Genomic DNA, 23,605 nt, shown 5'->3' on the forward strand with positions numbered 1-23,605 from the left:
AGTGTAAGCGAATCTCTGGTGGAGCTGCAAAAGTTTATTTCTGTCTGTCTGTCTGTCTGCACTATATCTCGAAAACCAACATCTATAGACTTGTCACATTGTTACCGACTATTTTTGGATCACTTCAGACAAACATGACTCTAGATTTCGGGAGTCAAGTCTGCAACAGCATCAGATTTCAGATGCTGCATGTGAGAGGAAGGTGAACTGAAGCTAAATTCAACATTCACATCGAATCAGCCCTTTTCACCATAGCTGTGTTATGTGTATTTACGTCTTATCTGGAAAATTTTGTTATTCACACGAGTTATATTAGGTTTTATTTTATATGAACGCATTGGTTTTTATAGTTCACTTACCACATAAAAATGTTTAAATATTTAGAATGTATGTGTTTGTTTTTTATTAATGTGGAAGTTATTTATCACTATTTATTTTTAATATTATAAAAATAATACAATACACTGTATGTTGATAGAGTAGGCAAATGAGAGATCCAGGTTCAAGTCCTGGCCTGTCAAGTACTTTTTGTTAGTCAATATTTATTGAATTAATAATTATAATATAACACTCAATAAATGTACAATAATGTTTGCAAAATATATTTAAAGTGGTTTTTAAATAAAGTAGACACTTAGTTTTACCAAAATTTTGTTTTTGAAACTTTTTATACTATTTTACCAAATTTATTATTGTTAATCATGTGCAAAAAATGTTAACAGTACTTAATTACATATTTTTTGAACTATTTAGTACTTAGGATTTTATTAAAAAAATATTTTCTACTAAAAAATTTGTTTTTAGTAGATACTGTAGAAAGTTTTGTAAAAATGCTCTTCAATTGGTACCATTTCATTAAGCCTCTATTGGGTTACAAATAGTAAAAGGTTCTTCCAAATGGTTTGGAGTTTTTTAACATTTGACTAAATCATAAAAATAATTAAATTATATTTATAAAATACTTACAATTTATTAAAGTTTTTAATATGTTAAAATCAATAAATAATTATTTTTATGTAATAACTCATTAATAGCATGTAACTCATTAACAGTTCAATTATTACTTCTGTTTATCGAATTAAAATAAACCATACATGTACAGTAATTATCTTTTAAACAGATTTGATTTTAATTCTTTGTACATGTGTGTGTAAAGCATTTGAAACTACAATGGCCCTAACAATGTCTTGATCTATATTGGAGTGTAAAAACAGTAAAATGCAATGTCTGGTATGTAAATAGATAGAGGACATACATTAGCATTTCTTATATTTTATAACTTTGCATTAAAAATATTTCAGTATGTCTTAAATAAAATTTGTGTGCGCAGGTGACAGATGCTGTACGCCAGCACACGAAACAGTTGTGCTATGGTCTGGTCTACGGCATGGGCCTGCGCACTCTAGCGGAGGAGATGGGTGTAGAAGAGCCACAAGCAGCGGAGATGGTGGAGCGCTTCCATCGCACGTACCCAGGGATACAGAGCTACATCGCACGATGTGTAGAGCAGTGTCGTGCCCGAGGTTACGTTACCACAATCATGGGGCGACAACGCTTCCTTCCAGAGATCAATAGTCATAACAAGGCTCTCAGAGGTACTTAAAGTACTTCAATCACTGTTATATAACTCGTCATTATACAGTTTTATTATTAATATGAAGCTCGTATATTAATAAAAAAAAAATTTATTTTTACATGAAAGGTCACATTTTTATCTACTTTTCTACATAACTGCCATCAATATTATGGCACTTATCAAAAACAACCTTTTGTATACTGTCTTCATAGAAGATTTTCACCTAATTTAACAGCGACTGCAGTGTGATCATTTTGACCCTTTTGTCTTTGTTGCTATGCTGACCTTCAAGATGCTTCTTCTGATAAAAAAGCAAATGATAGTCACTGGGCGATAAATTGGTGCTGTTTGGAGGATTATTAAATTGTTTTTAGCAAAATGCTATGATGACATTTTGAGTTCGTTTTGTCTCATATGGATGGACTTATATAGAAAAACATGTTTCTCGATAAAAATGTCATAGAGAACACTTCTTAAAACTTGAAGAAACTCTTCTGACAACAAAAAAGTTGCAAAATGTCTATTCATTTTCACTTTCTGCACAAAGTCGTTGGTGATCAGTGAGGGTTCTCCACTCCGTTTCCTATCACGAATATTTTTTGGCCCATCTTTTAAAACTCTTACCCATTTAAATGTCATTCCACCACTCTTAATGTTTTGTCCGTACCTTGACAGTACTGAAGGTTAATTCAACTCCTTTCATGCCTTTAGTGCGAAGAAAACAGATAACAGCGCGTACTTCACAGTTAGGGGATTCATAATTGATGGGAGTGTTTGAAATACAGATTAACGGACATAAAAACTATCCATTTTCGCTGTAATTGTGTCTATGACCTGATAACAGACGAAGGTAGACAGTGCTCAAGTACAGAACACCGACTGCAGTGCTACAGAGGCAGAATTTCAAAATGCTACTTACTTAAAAAACATGCCTTGTTACATACATTTTCTCTCAAAAAAGTTCCATTTCTGATTGGACTTAAAAGTTTAACGAGTTTGCATAATTTCAGGACAGTTCATGATCTACAAACAAGTTAGGTTAATGCCAGACCACACATCACGTAACAGATTCTGCTGAAGTTGCATGCAAAATGTCAAGTCTATAGCTCATCTCTTTATTTCTATATAGGCAACAGCAAGTTCAATGATGGTACATGTCACTGCATCACGTAACAGATTCTGCTGAAGTTGTATACAAAATGTCAAGTCTATAGCTCATCTTTATATTTCTATATAGGCAACAGCAAGTTCAATGATGGTACATGCCACTGCATCACGTAACAGATTCTGCTGAAGTTGCATGCAAAATGTCAAGTCTATAGCTCATCTCTTTATTTCTATATAGGCAACAGCAAGTTCAATGATGGTACATGTCACTGCATCATGTAACAGATTCTGCTGAAGTTGTATGCAAAATGTCAAGTCTATAGCTCATCTTTTTATTTCTATATAGGCAACAGCAAGTTCAATGATGGTACATGTCACTGCATCATGTAACAGATTCTGCTGAAGTTGTATGCAAAATGTCAAGTCTATAGCTCATCTTTTTATTTCTATATAGGCAACAGCAAGTTCAATGATGGTACATGTCACTGTATCATGTAACAGATTCTGCTGAAGTTGTATGCAAAATGTCAAGTCTATAGCTCATATCTTTATTTATATATAGGCAACAGCAAGTTCAATGATGGTACATGTCACTGCATCATGTAACAGATTCTGCTGAAGTTGCATGCAAAATGTCAAGTCTATAGCTCATATCTTTACTTCTATATAGGCAACAGCAAGTTCAATGATGGTACATGCCACTGCATCATGATTCATTGCTCTCTTTGGTAAGCATGACAGCAGCATGAAAATCACGGTATAAATAAATTTGTTAATAAACTGTGTTAATTAATTTTGTTAACAATTGTAAAAAGTGCTTAATTAAGTGCCTAAATTATCTATGGTTCTTTAACAGTTTTATTAAATTAACAGTGATAAATTTTATTGTATATGATAAGTGAAAAGTATTTTACTTGGAGCACAGATTAGTGTAACATAATTCCTACAGATAACATAATAATTTAAAGTTTTAATAGAATCACTTATTACCTTGATTTGTTACTAAAAGCACATGTATTTAAGCACTCTATTTTTAGCCTTGATTTATGTATTATATATATATATATATATATATATATATATATATATATAAGTGGATTTTTATGTGTTAAACTATAAACTCTACATTAATAATTAATAAAAAGAGGCAAAGATAATCTCTGGAAATTATCAATAAATAAAACCACTCACTTGACTGGTGCAGTTATTTCCTGTTGAGTATTGTTCAGTTACAGTGACTGTTCAGTTACCTGATTGATATCAGCTGATTATTTACTTTTACAGCTGTCAAGTTAAACTGCTGTAATGTCTATCTTACTGTAGCTTACAATGCTTCAGCGGCCTGTCTGTCTGAACCATTGTGTCCTTTTTTTACTCTGGTATTTGACATTGATAGAATTATTGTTTTTATTGATCTGATAATTTAATGGTTATTATAAAATAATTTTACTGAAATGTCTTTGACACCAGTAGAAAACTCGAAGTCACCTATAACTGATGACGAAGATTTTAAAAATAATGACTAGGTGTTTGCAAAAGTAAAAGGGTTCCCTTTTTGGCCTGCAAAAATAACTCATATTGATATTGATAAATTTACTAATGGAATAAAGTATACAGTGGTATTTTTTTCAACAAACGAAATTGCAACAATAATAAAAAACTTATATGTGTCCTTATAATGAGTTTAATAAAAATAAGTATACACTGAAATCAGTAGCAAAGAGAAATAAGGACAGTCAGAAAATAGCTCTAAATGAAATACAAAATGCGCATAGAAAAACTCCTACTAAATTTCATAAAAAATCTAAATTTTTAAACAATATACTACTGATAAGCAAAAAGGGTCTTCTATACTCCAAGGTTTTCCAAAGCTACCTAGAACAGTCTTAAGTTCCTCAATTTCTATATCTACTCAAACAGAGGAGACTGCTTTAAAATACCTACTTTTAACAAGTAATCTAATACTGATGATAGACTCTGAATTGCTCTATCAGTATTGGAAAATAAGTGGGTGACAGCCGACTTAATTCAGTTATATTATGGCACATTAAGTGTTGCTGTTTTGAAGCTTGACAGTAATGTTATGTTGATGAACACCATAATAACACATGCCATTAGATGCCTTGAATATACAGATCACCTCTTAGAACCTTTGGAATTGCATAACAACACACACATATTTCTTCTTATTCATGATGTTCAACACCAAAATAATGACAGTGACCCAGATGGCACACGAAACCTATTTAAAACAGAAGGAACTCATTGGACCTGATGTTTGACAGAGCATTGCATAAGTTTCTATACTTTGATTCATGTGGCACTTGTAATCTTGCTCATGCACAGCTTGTTGCCAGGAAAGTTAATAAATATCTTGGATTTGATTGAGACTGAAATTCCTCCTCAAGTTGTAAATGTTCCACAACAAACTAATACTGTGGATTGTGGCATTTACTTTACTTTATTTATGGACATCCTCTTACAGCTGATAAAATCAGAGACTGAGATCAGTTTGGAGGCAGTGGGCAACACTGCCTTGCTCATTGAGACACGCAGACATTGTAACAAAGAGAGCCCAATTATCTTACTTGTGGTACAACTACCGGTATCTAAGTTTGAATTCTCACATGGTATCAGAAATGATATTCAAACCCTCATTGTTTAAATCTCAGCAGAATATTGAAGATGACAGCATCAGTATGCAGTCAAATGAAGGTTGGGTTACAATAAAAAAACATAGAAGTGTCGATAATAGAAACTAAATCAAGGAAAAACCTGTTAACAGGTAAATAATACATGTACTGATGAAACCGCCACTGATTAGAAAAATAAAGCTGTAAATGTTGATTCTTTTGGCATAAAATCTAATCATAAAAGAATATTAAAATATAATACCAATGTTAAGATTGGTAGAAGTGATAAAGAATAGTCAAAATTGATTTTTACGCTGACAGCCAGGGGAAGGGTGTACCCAAGCTTGTTGGTATGTTCAGTTGATGGATTGGTCAAGTCAGGTGCAGAGCAGATTCTTCACAGGTTATATTTGAAAAAATGGAAAGTGAATTAAAAACCCTGAGAGGTAACAGAACAGTATTCAGCACAATAATTCTTCCAAGGTATGATGTCAAACCTGACAATATGATGCATTATAACATAGCTCTAGCCAACAACTATACCAGGGAATTAGTTATTAGAACGAACAATGTGAATATTATTGATCTCGACTCATTCTGAAGATTTCATTTTTCACGTAAAGGCCTACATCTGAATTATTGTGGAAAGAAGAAGCTTGCCTCCATGATCGTTGATGTCATAAATTAAAAAAATACAGAATCCCAAATAAACCGTAATAACATACGTATTACTCAAAACACATGAGAGATGTTATTAAACGCTTTGAAAATGACAAAACTGTTGGTTTAGCTCATAGTATCTCGGGGATTTTGACGACCCTCGTCACATGTCAGGACAATTTGGACAGCCTAAGCATTTACATTGTGTAACACAACATCTTGCTCTACAGAACAACCCAAACAGTGCATCAGTGTATGGTCTTATAACAAAGAATAAATATTAGGGAAAGCCAAGCAAACAGGACTATAACACTGCTTTCCGTGATCTGCCTGACTGATAGCTTTAAAAGAAGGGGCTGAAGCACCTTATATGCTCCCCTATAGGCTGTATAAGAGATAGGAACAGTTTAATTCATTTTCTAAATAATGTAATAAAATTTCAACGATATAAAAGAGCTAATGGTATTATTGTTTCATACTTTCCAAAATAATTCTGTCACTGAAAAATGGTTCTCATGAAAATTTCAACATAGAAATGAAAAACATTATTTTTAATAAATTCAAGACTGATTCCAGTCCACCTGCCTGGAAATCATTGATCTTGAGATGGAAAAACTGACAGTGGAGAAGGCCCCGGTGAGCTGGATGACATTGTCCGAGGATCAGCCAAAGTTGCAGGATCAAGCTGGTGATGTGTTTATTACAGTAATTTATTTGAATTAGAAACCAATCCACTATTGATATAATACTGATTGTGCAGCTCAAGCTGAAAGGCAAGCAGTGAACACAACTATCCAAGGGTCTGCTGCTGACATAGCCAAGGCAGCTATGCTGCGAGTGGACCGCACTGTGCGTCTCCGTGGCTTGCAGACGTATCTCATCATTCATCTGCATGATGAACTCATCTACGAGGTATTATCTCTTATCTTGTGTTTCTACAACACTGAATGTATTTATTCACATACAGTTTTGGCCGTATTTATTTCACTGGTGGTGTTGCCAGAAATGTGGTTAAAGGTGCTACAATTTCTGGGGAACTTTCATTCATAGTCTGTAGATGCACCTATATCTAGATTTTAACCCTTTCAGTGCAAATGTCGGGTAACCGGACGTTTTTAAATCATGCATATCAGACTTTTTAAGAGAATACATTAAAAATATAATACATTACATTTTTATACGTATTTCATATCAGTTTTAAAATAAACATACTTTCTGTTAAGCATGTTATATGATGCACAAACACAGCTGATCAATCAGTAACCATGACGAAAGTTTACAATTAAGTTGGTCCTTTGTCAATGACGTTGTAGACGATACACTTTCTTTTCATAGTTGTCGGTCTAATGTTTTGGTGTTAAGAGTGTTGTGGTTATGTGTTCATTTGTTTATAATTATAATATAGCCAAATAATGTGTGTGTAATTTAGGTGTGTAGTTAAGTATTATGAATGTTTCAAGGTCCCCACTGAATGAAAATACTCTTAGATGAGTAGTGGAGGAAGAGTATCTAAATGTCAACTTTGTAGCTGATATTTATTTGGTCATGGAAGTATTTGTAAGTGGGCAAAATTATGTTGGGCATATTCGTTTATGTTCTATCATACAGTGTTATACAGTATAATTATTATTATGGCTATCACTCATAAGAAAAGTAGTAAAATCAGTAAAGGAAATGGATAGTTGCTAATCAAGATATATACATTTTAGTTGCTCATAAAAAAGTGAGCAGCAATAAAAAAATGCTATAATATTTTTATGTTAGGTGATAGTTTAAAAATAATAACTGGATATGTTTAACATAATGTTTTCTTTTAGTGTGATTGTCTTTATTGCGTGTGAAATTTTTTTTGGATAGTTATTTGGGTGTTTCCACAGGCTGTTCTTATTTTTGAAAGCAAGTTTGTGGACGAACTTCAGGTAAAAGAAGGGATAAAGAGACCCCTTGGTGGAATGAAAGAATTGCTGAAGCAGTTAAAAAACAAAAATAGAGCTTGGCGAGAATGGTTTAAGGATAGGTCAAATGAAAAGAGGGATAAATGGAAGAGACTTGCAAGGGCATCAGCAAAGATGATGAAGGAGGCAAAGGAGAGGACATGGAAGGATTTTGAAGAAAAAACTGAAATCAAACTTCAAAGGAAAATAAGAAGATTTTTTATGGGGTGATAAGGAACAAGAAGAAACCTAAAGAAATGTTGACTAAGGTGGTGGATGTTTCAGGGGAAATCAAATGGGAGGAGAAAGAGGTTTTGAAGACGTGGAAAGAGTATTTTTAAGGAACTACTGGAAGGAACAGAAAATGAAGAGGAAAGAAGAGATATGACAGAGGAGACAGAAGATGAAGAGGATTTTAGTATGTGCGAATTGGAAAAAAGCTGTTAAAGAGATGAAAGAGGGGAAAATCTGCGGGGAATAGACGAGCTGACGGCTGAGATGATAAAGGCGGCGGGCCCATTGGGAATTCAATGGTTGTACAGAGTGATGAGAGTGATTTGGAAGGAAAAGAAGATACCAGAAGACTGGAAAATGGGAATAATAGTGCCGATTTTTAAGAAAGGCAATAAAGCAAAAATGCGAGAATTACAGGGGAATAACTTTGTTGTTGCCATACACAAAAAATTTATGAAAAAATACTGTTGCAGAAAATTAGACCAGTACTGGAAGAAACAGGAAGAGAGGAGCAATGTGGTTTTAGGAAAGGTAGGTCAACGGTGGATGCTATTTTTGTGATGAGACAAGTGTTAGAAAAGAGGTGGGAATACGGAAAAGATACAATGGTAGCGTTTATAGACCTACAGAAGGCATATGATAAGGTACTGAGAGAAAGGATATGGGAGAGTATGAGAAAGAGAGGATTGCGTGAGGGAATAGTAGAAAGAATAAAGAACCTGTACGGCATATGTAAAAACAGGGTAAGAATTGAAGAAAAATATACAGATACTTTTAAAACAGAGAGAGGAGTAAGGCAGGGAAGCATATTGTCACCTTTCCTTTTCAATATTATAATGGATGAAATTATTCTAGAAGTACAAGGAAACAGAGGAGCAGAAGAACTTAAGACAATAGCATATGCGGATGACATAAATGATATGGGAAAATAGGGAAGAAGAGTTAGAACGAGAGTTAAACAAATGGCAAAAGTGACGAAGAAATATGGTTTAGAAAATGAACATACAAAAATGTAAAGTAATGAAAGTAGAGAGAAGGGATGGAAATAACAAAGACGTGTTAGTTGAAGGAAAAAGACTTGAAAAGGTGAAGGAATTCTGTTATTTAGGAAGTATCATAACAGATAGGGGCACAATAAGAGAAGAGATAGGAAAACAGAATATGGAAGAGTGGAAAGTTTTTCAATATGGTAAAGAAGATTGTGTGGAGTTGGAACATTGGGAAAGAATCAAAAGTATTGATGTATAAATCTTATTTCCAACCAATTTTATTATATGGAGCAGCAGAGACGTGTGGACGTGGACTAAAAAATGATTTAAGCAGATTGCAAGCTGCAGAAATGAGATTTTTAAGAGGGATAGAGAAGACTACAAGAAGAGATAGAATAAGGAACGAAATAACTAGAGAAAGATTGAAGGTAGTTTCACTGCAAGAGACAATGGAAGGAAGAAGAATACAGTGGATGGGGCATGTGAAGAGGATGGGAGATAATAGAATGTGCCTAGAATAGCACTGGAGAAGGAGGAAGGAGGAAAGAAGACCAAGAGGAAGACCGAGAGGAAGATGGGAGGACCAAGTGTGGAAAGACATAGAGAGAAGGGGGACTACAGAAAATACAGGTGGATGAAGAGGAGACCTGGAACGATAGACTAAAGTGGAGGAGGCTGTGTACGACGACCCGTGAGAACGGAAACGTCTGACGATGATGATGATGATGATGATTTGGGTGTTTTAACTTAAAAATTAAAAAAGAATTTAAAAAAATTTTACTGTTTGTTATCCTTTGTGTTGCTGGTAGTATAAGAAGTTTTTGAGTATATTAAGTATTAATCCTAGAACTGGCAATGGTGTCACTCTGTACAGGCGGCTCTATTTTAACAGCCTCGCAGACGTTTCTTATAATGTATCACATTTCATAACTGTTAGTCCAAATATAAACTATTATATGTCAATGTATTCACAACTATATGGAGAGCATTATAATAACAATATCTTATTGTTTCCATGGAAACATATTATTATTTTTTTTACAAAATGTAAGAAAAATGTTTTTTGGAATTTCTTTTTGTAAATATTCCGTTGTGTAACTGCTTAGCAATAAACTTTACATCAAAACCGTAAATGTATAACTTATTTGAAATTTTGTCCTGATTCCAAAAATATATAATTATTGTAACTTTTAACTCAAAACGTATGTGTTACAGGGCTTTGTATGAAAAAGCACCCATATTTACTTATTTTCAAAAATGCGTACATTTCTTAATAAATATTATTGTTCGTGGGTAAACATAATCTCTTGACTGCATTTATACTTATATAAGTATGACAGTTAAAACAAAAATAAAATAAAATAATAAATTTTAATCTTACCTTATTTACATATGTACAATATATACAAAGTTTCATTTTTCACTCAGCGTCACTAGATTCCGCCCTGCGAGCTCTCTAAGATCATTTAATCGGTCTCTAACTTTTCACCCATACTGAACAACTAAAACTATAACCTAAGAAAGCTAAAAAACAATAATAACAACACCAAATACTATTGGATTCGTAACCTCAAACACAAAACCCGGCACTTGTTTACAGTTTCACAACAATGTGGTTGACCCGTACTACGTTCACATCAGCTGTCCAAAAAAAACGATGTTTTACGGTAAACAAAAAAGACAATAATCGAAGTAAGAACAGTAAATTGGTACTATAGTTATTGCTCTTCCAGAATATATCAAATAAAAATCATTTATATGACCTTAATTGCCTACAATTTCAATAACTGTACATGTCTACTTTGGCGACAAATATTCCTCGTTGCCAAATCGGACGGGCCTTTGGCGACGAAAATTCGTTTCATACCAGCTCTAGGGTTAATATACACATTTTTTTACAAAACAAAACAATAATTATAAAATTCGCCAATAAACAACAAAGAAGTTATGACATTTTATATAACCGTGTGCAAATTGCTAAAAATAGCACAGCACTTTTGGATAAAACCTGCAAAAATACCTTAGGCATTATTGACCAACATTCCAATAAAAATCTGTCACTGAAAGGGTTAAGTTGCCCACTTTATTTTGTGTTCACACTCTCCGGTTAGTCAGAGCCACTGCTGACTTTTTCTCGCAGATCCACCAGCACAGCTAGACAGCCAAAGAAATTGTTGATGGAAAAAACTTTTTCTGATGTACTACAGTAGGTTTAAAATTTTTACAATATCAACAATAATAATTTTAAATAGTTTATATTTCCTCTGTGTGGAAACCTCAATGAAACAGTGACTTCTGAAAATGTTTAAAATTGTATCAGTCCAAAAACATAGTTTCTTAAACATCTTCTGAATGTTACATTGATTTATAAATATAAAAAAATATAAAAAAACTATTTACAGTATAGAAGTACAATTGTTTTTAAAGTTAGTGCTCAATACGAGGTAAGTTTAAATAGACTATTCATTATGGGAACATAGGGGAAGATTACGCCAACTTGGGTCATGTAACAAATTCTTATTTTCCTTCCAAGCTTAAATACATTTTATTAATTCTTCTTCACATCTAAAATTTATAGTTTATTTATTATTTGATTTCTGCATTTTCTATTGACCTCTGGTCAGTTGTAGGTGATTGGTCGGCGAATGCAGACTTATTGTGACCTGTATTCTGTAGTTCAGTTTTAATAATTAGTGTTGTGTTTAGTTTTTTATTAAGTGCATGTTTTAGAGTTAGTGAGGTTGACACACAACATGGTGGTGGTGATTTTGATTTCTGTGTGTCACAACGTTCTGATATGATTTGTTTATTTTTAAATTAGTTTGTAATTATGTGTTAGGTTATTTATTTACCTGAAGAAGAGATCGGATTGCAGATCTCGAAACGTAGTGTTACTGATTTTTTTTGTTTCACTGAACGATGAAAAATGTCCGGAAAAATCCTGTTTTCTTCACAATCCTTCTATCATCAAAAATAAACTTCAAACAAAGAACTTTAATTGCTTAAGGCAAGAGCTAGCTGAGGATGATTGGTACCATGTGCTTATGCTCGTAATGCTGAAGAAGTTCATCAACAATTTTTGACAACTGTGACAAGAGTACTTGACTATGCAAGTCCAAAGAAAAGAAATAGACCAAAACCACAACCAAAGTTAAAAGTAATGTATGATCATTAAGCCAATAAGATCAAAATAAGAATACCTTAGAGCTTTTTATTAATATAAGATGACAGGTAGTACAAGTGAAAGGAGGAAATGACAAATATAAAGAGAAATTATGATATTAAATCTCAAACCTAACATCACTCAGGAACATATTAACCAACTCTAACAACAGATCAAAGGCTCTGTGGAAAATTATCAACTTAGAAAGGAATATTGAGCGAACACAGGATACTTCTCTTTGCTTGGAAGTGAATGGAAAGAAAGTGGATGGCCCAGGGCTCATTGCTGATCATCTCAACATTTATTTTTCACAAACAGCAGAGACAACAGAAACCACCTATAATGTGTAATTCTGGCTTACCCATATAATATTTCAACTTATTACTACATAATATTCAATTTTACCCTTACTGTTAAGAAGCAATAAATTCACTAAAACCAAAGTTATATTTTGGACTGGATGATTTCCCAACTAAAGCAGCAAAGCACTGTGGAAAACAGTTGGTAGCCTCTCTAACAAGTATAATTAACAAATCATTCAGGTTGGCCAATTCGCATCTGCACTGAAAATATCTAAAATCTACCGAAAGCATAAAAAAGGTTCATCTACAGATCCAGAAACCACTGATCTATATCACTCTTATCCACATTTTCCGAAATAATTGAGAAAATTGCACTGAAAAAAGCTGCAACACTTTGAAATTAAGAATTTCCTAACTAACCAGGATGGATTTCTCAAGGGAAATCAACTTTTAGTGCCACTACAAGTTTGGTTGAGTGTGTTACAGATCAATTAGAGGAAAACAATCATGTCTCAGCTGTTTTGCTAGACTACAGTAAAGCATTTGACTGTTTAGGACACAAAATGATTCTGGATAAACTGGCTGCACTAGGATTTCAAGGCAGGGCCAGAGATTACTGTTTAGAAGAACGTAGACAAAATCGAAGTTCAGACAACAAAAAGCAGTAGAAACAGTATTGTCGGATCCAAGCCATTACCATTGAAAAGAGGTGTGCCTCAAGGCTCAGTCCTGGGTCATGTATGTGCTTTTTACAAATGACTTTCCGTGTTTTATAAATTACAGAACTGTGGAGACAATGCCACCTTGCTTTATAAGAATGAAAACACTCAAAGTCTCATTTGTGACATTACACACAAGCTGGATAAAACATTCCAGTAATGCCTGGAACGACAGCAATAAACCCATTGAAGACAACATAAATCAATTTTAGTCACAAACATGAAGAAATTCAAAAAATTCCCAACATCTCTACAGATCAGCAAACTAAATGTCTGTGCTAAACAATAGATTCTGACATTTCCTCTACTGCTCATGTTGATATACTAAGTAAGAAACGTAGCTATGGAGTCTATGTGGTTCATAGAATGAAATGGACAGGAAGGCTTTGGCAGCAAAGACAGTGTATCATACCTTGGTGGAATCCCACATCAGATATGGCCTGATTGTGTGAGGAGGAAACTCTGAGAATACTTGTCCTTTAGAAAACAGCCATAAGAGCAGTTACCAGCCTCACCCTAATGGAAAGCTGTAGAGAGGCTTACAAAACTCTCTGTCTTGACAGTCACGGTTCTGTATAATCATGCAGTGGTTATGCATGTTGATCAACTGGAATTTCCAAGAGGTAAGGATACCCATGCCTACAAGACTCGAAAAGCTGCTGAGTACCAACTTCCTCCTCATCATACTACCAAATACACCAAGAAATCAACCATGTTATGCAGGACGAAAATTCTACAACTCACTACCAGAGAACCTGAAACGCCTAAAGGAACATCGCTTCGAAGACAACTGTCCAATTGGCTTGTGGATCGACCAGTCTGCATGATTCAATAGTTTTCACCCTGACATTTGTAAATCAAGAATTCAATCTATTTAACTGTAATCTTGACGCCTTTACATTTCTTACAGATTTTATAAGTAAAGATCTTTTGATTTCTGAATTCATTCAAATTTGTAACTACCTTTGAGAATGAAGAAGAGTGGATAATTTCATAATGATTTTAGATACATTTTTATAGTAGTACTTATTACTAAAATAATCATTTAAAGTTTTAGCAAATTTCTAGGGTAACTAATTACTGAATTACTAATTAATTCCAATTCTAAGACAGCTTTATTTTTTGCTACTTAAACCCAGTTCATATTTAACCACTAGAACAAATACTTTTAGACTTATTGTAAGATTAAAAAAAAAGAAGCATCACTTGCATATCGTTTTTCTTATATACTACCTTATTAAGTATGTTTTTATACTTCTCCACATAAGCGAGAAACTATTTATTGGTACTTTGATTAGTCAACTTATGAATGTGAAGTTTTATGCTCTGTGTAATCTTGCAGGTTGCAGACAGTAGTTTAGAAGAGTTTGTTACAATTATAAGAAGAGAAATGCAGTCTGCTATTGAAATTTCTGTACCTTTACCTGTCAAAGTGAAGAAAGGATCTTCTTGGGGGCAACTAGAGATAATAGACTGATAATGTTATAGCTTAAAAGTTTTAAATATCTTAACAGTTATTTTTATACTTATTTTGTAATTGTATTTATTCTTATAGCAGTTAGCTTGTTTTGTACAAAATACACAATTTACACTAGTTGTGACTTAATTTTTTTTCTTTACCAAATTCTCTCTGTAATGGCTCATATATTTAGCCATTTTAAAATTTTTGTAAGAATATTATGTACATTTTGGAGTTTAAAAGACCCGGCAGGATACGTAGATTCCTCTTGGACCAAAGAAGAATTCTATTAATTATAGGAGAATGGGGAAGAGTCAAACACTCAAAGGGTTGTCCCTGTGATGTTTTGATAAAAAAAGTCCTAAAGATTTGAACCATGGTGTATAGGTTTCTCTTGGTTCAAGGAAGAACTGTATTGATTTTGGGTTCAAAAAGTAAAAGGGCAGTCCGTTCGTCAGTTTCTATGTCTATGTGATAACTCTTTCATTTCATTCTGTTATCTGGTCCTTTGATTCTCTGTTATAAAAGGGCAGTCCAGTCATCTGTGCGATAACCGTTTTGTTATGTTCTTCCCGATCCTTCGGTACTCTATTGTATCGTTTTATATTTTTCATGGTATTCATAAAACTTTATTAATATAACTGGGTGCTTCATACATTGTACAATTTTTAAAGTTAACATAAATTAATTAATGAAAAATTGTACTGTTATGTCACATACAGTATTAGTAGTATAAAATGTTAATAATAATCATTTATATCATCACTATAATTATACTATAAATAAATTTCGATTTATGTACAATGAATGAATGGTTTATAATTATTATAGCGGACATGGTATTCAAGACAGGGAGAAGGTTCATATCCATCTAATCCTCAACAATGAACAAGTATGACAGTTTGGTCAGGTCAAGAAGAAACTTGGAAATTTATTTTCACTTGGGAATCAGAATGACTAATCAAGTTGCATTTTGTTTAGTTGTGATCAACCTAGTGACTATATTACAGACCAAGTCTTTCTTATTTTTTCTAAAAATTTAAATTCCTCCAAAACTTGATTTTAGGTTAAACTTAACTGGCTTTCGTTCATGTCTTGCTCCTACAATTAAATCTAGCAATAGACTTCATATTCAACAAACAGTTCATACAAATTCAATTTTTATTTATATGTCTGGCAATGGGTTGATTTTAATCATCATGCTAAAAAATCTGAGAAAAAGGAATTATTGTTTGGTATTTTTAACACTTTTGATACTCGCATTTTTACCCTTACCAAAACTAGAAAGCTGATAAATGATTTATTTCCTGGAAGACATTCATTATTATTCCATTTCACAACAAACCAGGTTGTACGGGTTACAATAATGCAAATTGGCTCTCAACTCCAGAACCAAAAATCCCTAAAACCTTATCCCTAAATCAATATTTGAAAAGGTGTTTATTCTGATTGTGTGAAAGTATCTATAATTTATTATAGATAGTAAGATGTGCCCTAGTGGTTATCGAGCCCATTAATGCAAATTGGCTCTCAACTCCAGAACCAAAAATCCCTAAAAACCTTATCCCTAAATCAATATTTGAAAAGGTGTTTATTCTGATTGTGTGAAAGTATCTATAATTATAGATAGTAAGATGTGCCCTAGTGGTTATCAAGCCATTAATGCAAATTGGCTCTCAACTCCAGAACCAAAAATCCCTAAAACCTTATCCCTAAATCAATATTTGAAAAGGTGTTTATTCTGACTGTGTGAAAGTATCTATAATTATAGATAGTAAGATGTGCCCTAGTGGTTATCGAGCCCATTAATGCAAATTGGCTCTCAACTCCAGAACCAAAAATCCCTAAAACCTTATCCCTAAATCAATATTTGAAAAGGTGTTTATTCTGACTGTGTGAAAGTATCTATAATTATAGATAGTAAGATGTGCCCTAGTGGTTATCGAGCCCATTAATGCAAATTGGCTCTCAACTCCAGAACCAAAAATCCCTAAAACCTTATCCATAAATCAATATTTGAAAAGGTGTTTATTCTGACTGTGTGAAAGTATCTATAATTATAGAGAGTAAGATGTGCCCTAGTGGTTATCGAGCCCATTAATGCAAATTGGCTCTCAACTCCAGAACCAAAAATCCCTAAAACCTTATCCACTAAATCAATATTTGAAAAGGTGTTTATTCCTGACTGTGTGAAATTATCTATAATTATAGATAGTAAGATGTGCCCTAGTGGTTATCGAGCCCATTAATGCAAATTGGCTCTCAACTCCAGAACCAAAAATCCCTAAAACCTTATCCCTAAATCAATATTTGAAAAGGTGTTTATTCTGACTGTGTGAAAGTATCTATAATTATAGATAGTAAGATGTGCCTAGTGGTTATCGAGCCCATTAATGCAAAATTTGCTCTCAACTCCAGAACCAAAAATCCCTAAAAACCTTATCCCTAAATCAATATTTGAAAAGGTGTTTATTCTGACTGTGTGAAAGTCTCTATAATTTATTATAGAAAGTAAGATGTGCCCTAGTGGTTATCGAGCCCATTAATGCAAATTGGCTCTCAACTCCAGAACCAAAAATCCCTAAAAACCTTATCCCTAAATCAATATTTGAAAAGATGTTTATTCTGGACTGTGTGAAAGTATCTATAATGTATTATAGATAGTAAGATGTGCCCTAGTGGTTATCGAGCCCATTAATGCAAATTGGCTCTGAACTCCAGAACCAAAAATCCCTAAAACCTTATCCATAAATCAATATTTGAAAAGGTGTTTATCCTGACTGTGTGAAAGTATCTATAATTATAGATAGTAAGATGTGCCCTAGTGGTTATCGAGCCCATTAATGCAAATTGGCTCTCAACTCCAGAACCAAAAATCCCTAAAACCTTATCCATAAATCAATATTTGAAAAGGTGTTTATCCTGACTGTGTGAAAGTATCTATAATTATAGATAGTAACAAGATGTGCCCTAGTGGTTATCGAGCCATTAATGCAAAATTGGCTCTCAACTCCAGAAACCAAAAATCCCTAAAACCTTATCCCTAAATCAATATCTGAAAAGGTTGTTTTATTCTGACTGTGTGAAATTATCTATAATTATAGATAGTAAGATGTGCCCTAGTGGTTATCGAGCCATTAATGCAAATTGGCTCTCAACTCCAGAACCAAAAATCCCTAAAACCTTATCCATAAATCAATATTTGAAAAGGTGTTTATCCTGACTGTGTGAAAGTATCTATAATTATAGATAGTAAGATGTGCCCTAGTGGTTATATCGAGCCCATTAATGCAAATTGGCTCTCAACTCCAGAACCAAAAATCCCTAAAACCTTATCCATAAATCAATATTTGAAAAGGTGTTTATCCTGACTGTGTGAATGAAAGTATCTATAATTATAGATAGTAAGATGTGCCCTAGTGGTTATCGAGCCCATTAATGCAAATTGGCTCTCAACTCAGAACCAAAAATCCCTAAAACCTTATCCATAAATCAATATTTGAAAAGGTGTTTATCCTGACTGTGTGAAAGTATCTATAATTTATTATAGATAGTAAGATGTGCCCTAGTGGTTTATCGAGCCCATTAATGCAAATTGGCTCTGAACTCCAGAACCAAAAATCCCTAAAACCTTATCCATAAATCAATATTTGAAAAGGTGTTTATCCTGACTGTGTGGAAAGTATCTATAATTATAGATAGTAAGATGTGCCCTAGTGGTTATCGAGCCCATTAATGCAAATTGGCTCTCAAACGCCAGAACCAAAAATCCCTAAAACCTTATCCATAAAAATCAATATTTGAAAGGGTGTTTATCCTGACTGTGTGAAAGTTATCTATAATTATAGATAGTAAGATGTGCCCTAGTGGTTATCGAGCCCATTAATGCAAATTGGCTCTCAACTCCAGAACCAAAAAATCCCTAAAACCTTATCCCTAAATCAATATTTGAAAAGGTGTTTATTCTGACTGTGTGAAAGTATCTATAATTTATTATAGATAGTAAGATGTGCCCTAGTGGTTATCGAGCCCATTAATGCAAATTGGCTCTCAACTCCAGAATCAAAAATCCCTAAAACCTTATCCCTAAATCAATATTTGAAAGGTGTTTATTCTGACTGTGTGAAATTATCTATAATTATAGATAGTAAGATGTGCCCTAGTGGTTATCGAGCCCATTAATGCAAATTGGCTCTCAACTCCAGAACCAAAAATCCTAAAACCTTATCCATAAATCAATATTTGAAAAGGTGTTTATCCTGACTGTGTGAAAGTATCTATAATTATAAATAGATGTGCCTCCTATGGTTATCGAGCCCATTAATTGGTCTCAACTCCAGAACCAAAAATCCCTAAAACCTTATCCATAAATCAATATTTGAAAAGGTGTTTATCCTGACTGTGTGAAAGTATCTATAATTATTATAGATAGTAAGATGTGCCCTAGTGGTTATCGAGCCCCATTCTGTCTATTCAATAGCCTCTTGAGAGCTTGATTAAGATTCAACTTTGAAAAAAAGTTCTTGGTTTGGATGAAGCCTGCTTATGTTGATTTAGGACAGGTTTTAGGGTTGTTTCCACTATCAAAGCGTACTCAACAGTTTTCTATACAGAATGGTCTGTACCAATATTATTGGATTTAAGTAAAGCTTTTTCTTTAGTTTCTCATAAAATACTGTTTTATTAGTCTAGGCATTCATCCTTGTATGTTGTATTATATGTAAAAACCATTTTAATGAATTTAACCTTAGATCTAATATACATAATTAATTATAATAAAAAAACGAAATAACTTTGTAATGTATAAGTAAAAAAATACAAAAAGTCATGCAGGTGTTAGACATTTTGATTTTACTACCAATGTCATATAGGATTTTTCTGGACATTTGCCATTGTTCAGTGAAAACAAATAATCAGTAACACTATGTTTCGAGATCTGCAAATCTGATCTCGTCTTCAGGTAAATAAACTAACGTAACACATAATTACAAACCTGGCTAGAATAAATAAATCATACCAAAGCGTTGTGACACGCCTCCTAAGTCAGGAATCACAACCATCATGTTGTGTGTCAGCTTCACTAACTCTAAAACATACACCTAATAATAAAACTAAACACAACACTAATCATTAAAACTGAACTACAGAATACAGGTTACAAAAACATGTCTGCATTCGTCGGATCAACCACCTACGACTGACCAAAGGCCAATAGCAAATGGTGATCGTCACAGCAGAGAAACAAGATGGCGGCAATGAAAAGGAAGGGAGACAGGAATGAGCCCTTTTTTATTATTGGTTCATGCTAGATGAACTTCTTAAAACCATACTGTGACTCCGCAATGATTTATTACAAATATCTAATCTGTTTGATGCCTTTGGGTTTTCGTTTTTGGTTCCATTTTTAGAATAGGCAACCAAAGCGGCCTAGTCTCGACTGATGGTTTGACTGATTGGTTAGTTTACCAATTTAATGTATGTTACCTCTATTAGTTTCCTTTAAAAAAAAAATGTGATTCCCGATGTATTACATTGGTTTCATCCAAATTCATATGATAGTCTTTGGACCAACAATGGTGTGCAATTTTTGACTTTTCTGAGAGACCCTTTCTTGTGTTTTCTTTGTGTTCTTTTATCCTTACGTTTAGTGGTTCTTTTTGTCTCGCCTATGTATTCCCTATTGCAACTTCGTTTTATACTGTAAACATAGTTTTTGGAATCCAAAAACACTGTATTCTGTAGTTCAGTTTAATGGTTAGTGTTGTGTTTATTTTTTTATTTAGTGCATGTTTTAGAGTTAGTGAAATTGACACACAACATGGTGGTTGTGATTTCGGACTTAGGCGTGTCACAACGCTCTGGTATGATTTGTTTTATTTTAACCTAGTTTGTAATTATGTGTTAGGTTAGTAATTTACCCGAAGAAGAGATCAGATTGCAGATCTCAAAACACTGTTACTGATTTTTTGTTTCACTGAACGATGGAAAATGTTAGGAAAAATCCAGTTTCTTTCACAATCTTTCCATCGTCAAAAATAAACTTCAAAGAATGTTATATAGTAATGAGACTTTTTAAAGATTTAACCCAGAAATAGAACAAAGTAAAGCATAACGTAGCTATGGTAGGAAGGGATTGAACCTCTTTACTCTATTAAAGAGTTCGAAGAATACTTTGCCCAATTTATGCTGTGATATTTATTTATAATTAGACCTATTTATTTCTCTGGGAACCCATAAATTATGTTGTGTTTATTGCACTATACTGTATTTAACCCTGGAACTGGCAAAGTCATGATTTACAACGCATTTTGTCTGCCGTGAGTATGGACTTTTGCATATTACAATTTGGGTATTATTGTGGTTTAAATGGTTTTCTAACTCTTAAAAGCTATTATTAAAATGGTTATGATGTAGTAATAAATACCTTGTAGGATATAAAATAAATATAAATCAAGTGGTCTATTTTTAGTAGAGGCAAACAAAATTAAAAACGGATGTTTTGGCTCTGCTACACTTATATAAAAAAATCAATGAACCCATCAACTTCTATCCAAGGCAACCACCTTTAATTTGAATATCGAGCCCGCAACTCTAAGACTAACTCCTATGTCCGAGAACAGCACCTTAGACCACACAGCCATCCTGACTTGATGTCTTGAATGTGCAGATATCTCACTTAAGTTACCCGCTGTTGCAGTTTGAGTCAACTGCATTCCTTGCTAGCTCTAGGGTTAACGGTATAATAGGTTCTGATACTGAATTAAGGTGTTGTTGCCAGTTTATATAGGCTTATGTTCTCTGTCTGCTTTACATAGTAAGGTCATTGACATTCATTTTACAATCTTGCTGATAAGAAAACAAGTGAAACCCTAGTAGTTTGTTTTTATTATTTACATAATAGTACACTGATCCTTAATTAGCTTATATCTGTTATAGACTTTGTACTTCTCACAGGAACTGGCTGGTGTCTGTTGATGTACTGGTTTCACTATTTCATAACACTTATTTATTTACTTCTTGCTGTATTGAAATAAATAACAGGATAGATTATATTTGAAGTTCCATTATTAAGAGGTTAATCTGAATGTAAAAATAATTTTGTACTGAAAACATAATTTCTTACTAAGTGAAAATAAAAAATTTACAAAATCTTAAAATTAGCATCCATAACCTTAATGTAAAAGGATACCACATCTTCATTAGCTGAAAACAAAAATGTAGATAAGCCATCTTACATTGAAATAAAACCTGTAAAGAATTCAATAAACTTAGAAGAAACATAATGTCTTAATGTATTAGTCAAGACCAGTCGTCACGAAACTTTTGAGCCAGTGAGCCAACTTAGCATTTATTATAAAAATCTTCTACCAAGTCCCAAGGATCAAAGAAAGTACATACAATGGAAATAACTCTCATTTATTGCCCACAAAGTATATTTATTTATAGTATTAATCGAAATAGATAGGAACAAAAGTGTAACAAATAAGTTTAAATGTACATTTTAATGAGAAGAGTGTAATTCTTTTTAGCCATCAAGTATTTTCTTGATGTTTGGAGATTAGGTTGTAGCTGTCATTCTGAAGCAGTTATCCAAATATTCATAAAAATATGCTTCACATAAGTATGTAACTGAACATAGCTTTCAATCTCATTGCAACATGAACCAAAATTGGCTATTTTTATTTGGGGACTAGAGGCCAAATATTTCCAGTGATAGATAGGGCCCTAGGCGTACTCGTAGTAAAAAATGTATCACAGTTTAGTTTAGTTTTTATTTGTGTTGATATTTTAACTATAACACCTGACATATAGTAAAACAGAAGACTCTTGTTCCATATTTTTTCGGAATGACGTGTTAGTCTGTGATCAATGGGGGTTGACAAATATAATACAGACCTCACTTCCCGCGCTTTGGGCGAGGAGACAGCGAGCAATAGCCATGAACGCCTAATTTGTAATAGTCTTAACTTAGGTGCTAGTCGTGTATTAGCGACGTGTGTTATTAATGAATATCGATAGTGGTAATTATTAAATTTTACTCGCTGTCAATAAGTAATGAAATATCGTGCTTTTAAATAATATTTAACTTCAAGTTCATATTTTGTATGTCTATATTAGTTCATTGCAGAGCATCTGCTGCGTACATGTGCAATGCACGTAGTGAACATGAACCTCTCACAAAAACACAATTATGTCTCAAAATTTGTGTAGTTGTATTCACAGTAAAATATATCCTTTATAAAAACACATGTAAATTTATATACCAATATTTTTATCAGGGATGATATGGTTTGAAATTTAAAAAAATATAAATGTAAAAGCCCATATTATAATGTATAAATTCTAGGTACAAGGTGGAGGACGTGTCTTGTGGTTCTTAAGATACAGTCATTTTCCCGAGCCTCTGTTCTTCTCATTAATACAGCGTCATTTTCTTGAAATTCTTTTGTGTTATTGGGTGGTCTCCAAAAGAGTAAATTCTTTTAAGTTATAGCCGTTATGTAGAGCATAAATTAATAATTATAATGCTCTCAGACGGCTGTCAAATTTAGAATTTTTAATACAATTAGCATTTAACATATTCCGGGTAGGAAGGGATGCTCCCGTACACCAACTTGACTGGGAGATACGGAAAATTTGTAGTGGTAACCCCTCCATGAGATTCTCCTAGATATGCCTATGGATAGGGTTCATAGAGACAGATCATTTTGTTTGAAAATCAACCAATTCTATTTCAACTGCAGCCTGATCTCCACCAAAATATTTAACAACACATGTTTAGAATCTTGTAACAATCGTTATGAAAGAATAGTTGAAAAATTGTGCCAC

At 33.3% G+C, this 23,605-nt stretch overlaps 2 protein-coding genes across 5 annotated transcripts in view; one reads left to right on the forward strand and one right to left on the reverse strand.

Annotated features, from left to right (window-relative positions):
- LOC124359047 (DNA polymerase theta-like) overlaps nucleotides 1-14,911 on the forward strand; it is an 86,237-nt gene extending 71,326 nt beyond the window's left edge. Inside the window, exons 23-25 of the mRNA XM_046811442.1 lie at nucleotides 1,331-1,595; nucleotides 6,737-6,888; nucleotides 14,660-14,911. Coding sequence (XP_046667398.1) covers nucleotides 1,331-1,595; nucleotides 6,737-6,888; nucleotides 14,660-14,794 — 552 coding nt within the window. The 3' untranslated portion in view covers nucleotides 14,795-14,911. The remainder of the gene's footprint in view (nucleotides 1-1,330; nucleotides 1,596-6,736; nucleotides 6,889-14,659) is intronic.
- Nucleotides 1-23,605, reverse strand: part of LOC124359049 — a 37,135-nt gene that overhangs the window by 8,613 nt on the left and 4,917 nt on the right. The window contains exon 1 of one of the 4 annotated variants that reach the window (XM_046811448.1): nucleotides 3,875-3,928. The exons of 2 other annotated variants lie outside the window; for them this stretch is intronic. The gene's annotated coding sequence lies outside the window, so the exon portion shown is untranslated. Of the gene's footprint in view, nucleotides 1-3,874; nucleotides 3,929-23,605 lie in introns of those variants that run through there. One more of the 4 variants, XM_046811446.1, reaches the window with a different exon arrangement.

This window comes from Homalodisca vitripennis, chromosome 4 (assembly GCF_021130785.1).
Source record: "Homalodisca vitripennis isolate AUS2020 chromosome 4, UT_GWSS_2.1, whole genome shotgun sequence".
In the NCBI taxonomy this organism is placed as follows: domain Eukaryota; kingdom Metazoa; phylum Arthropoda; class Insecta; order Hemiptera; family Cicadellidae; genus Homalodisca; species Homalodisca vitripennis.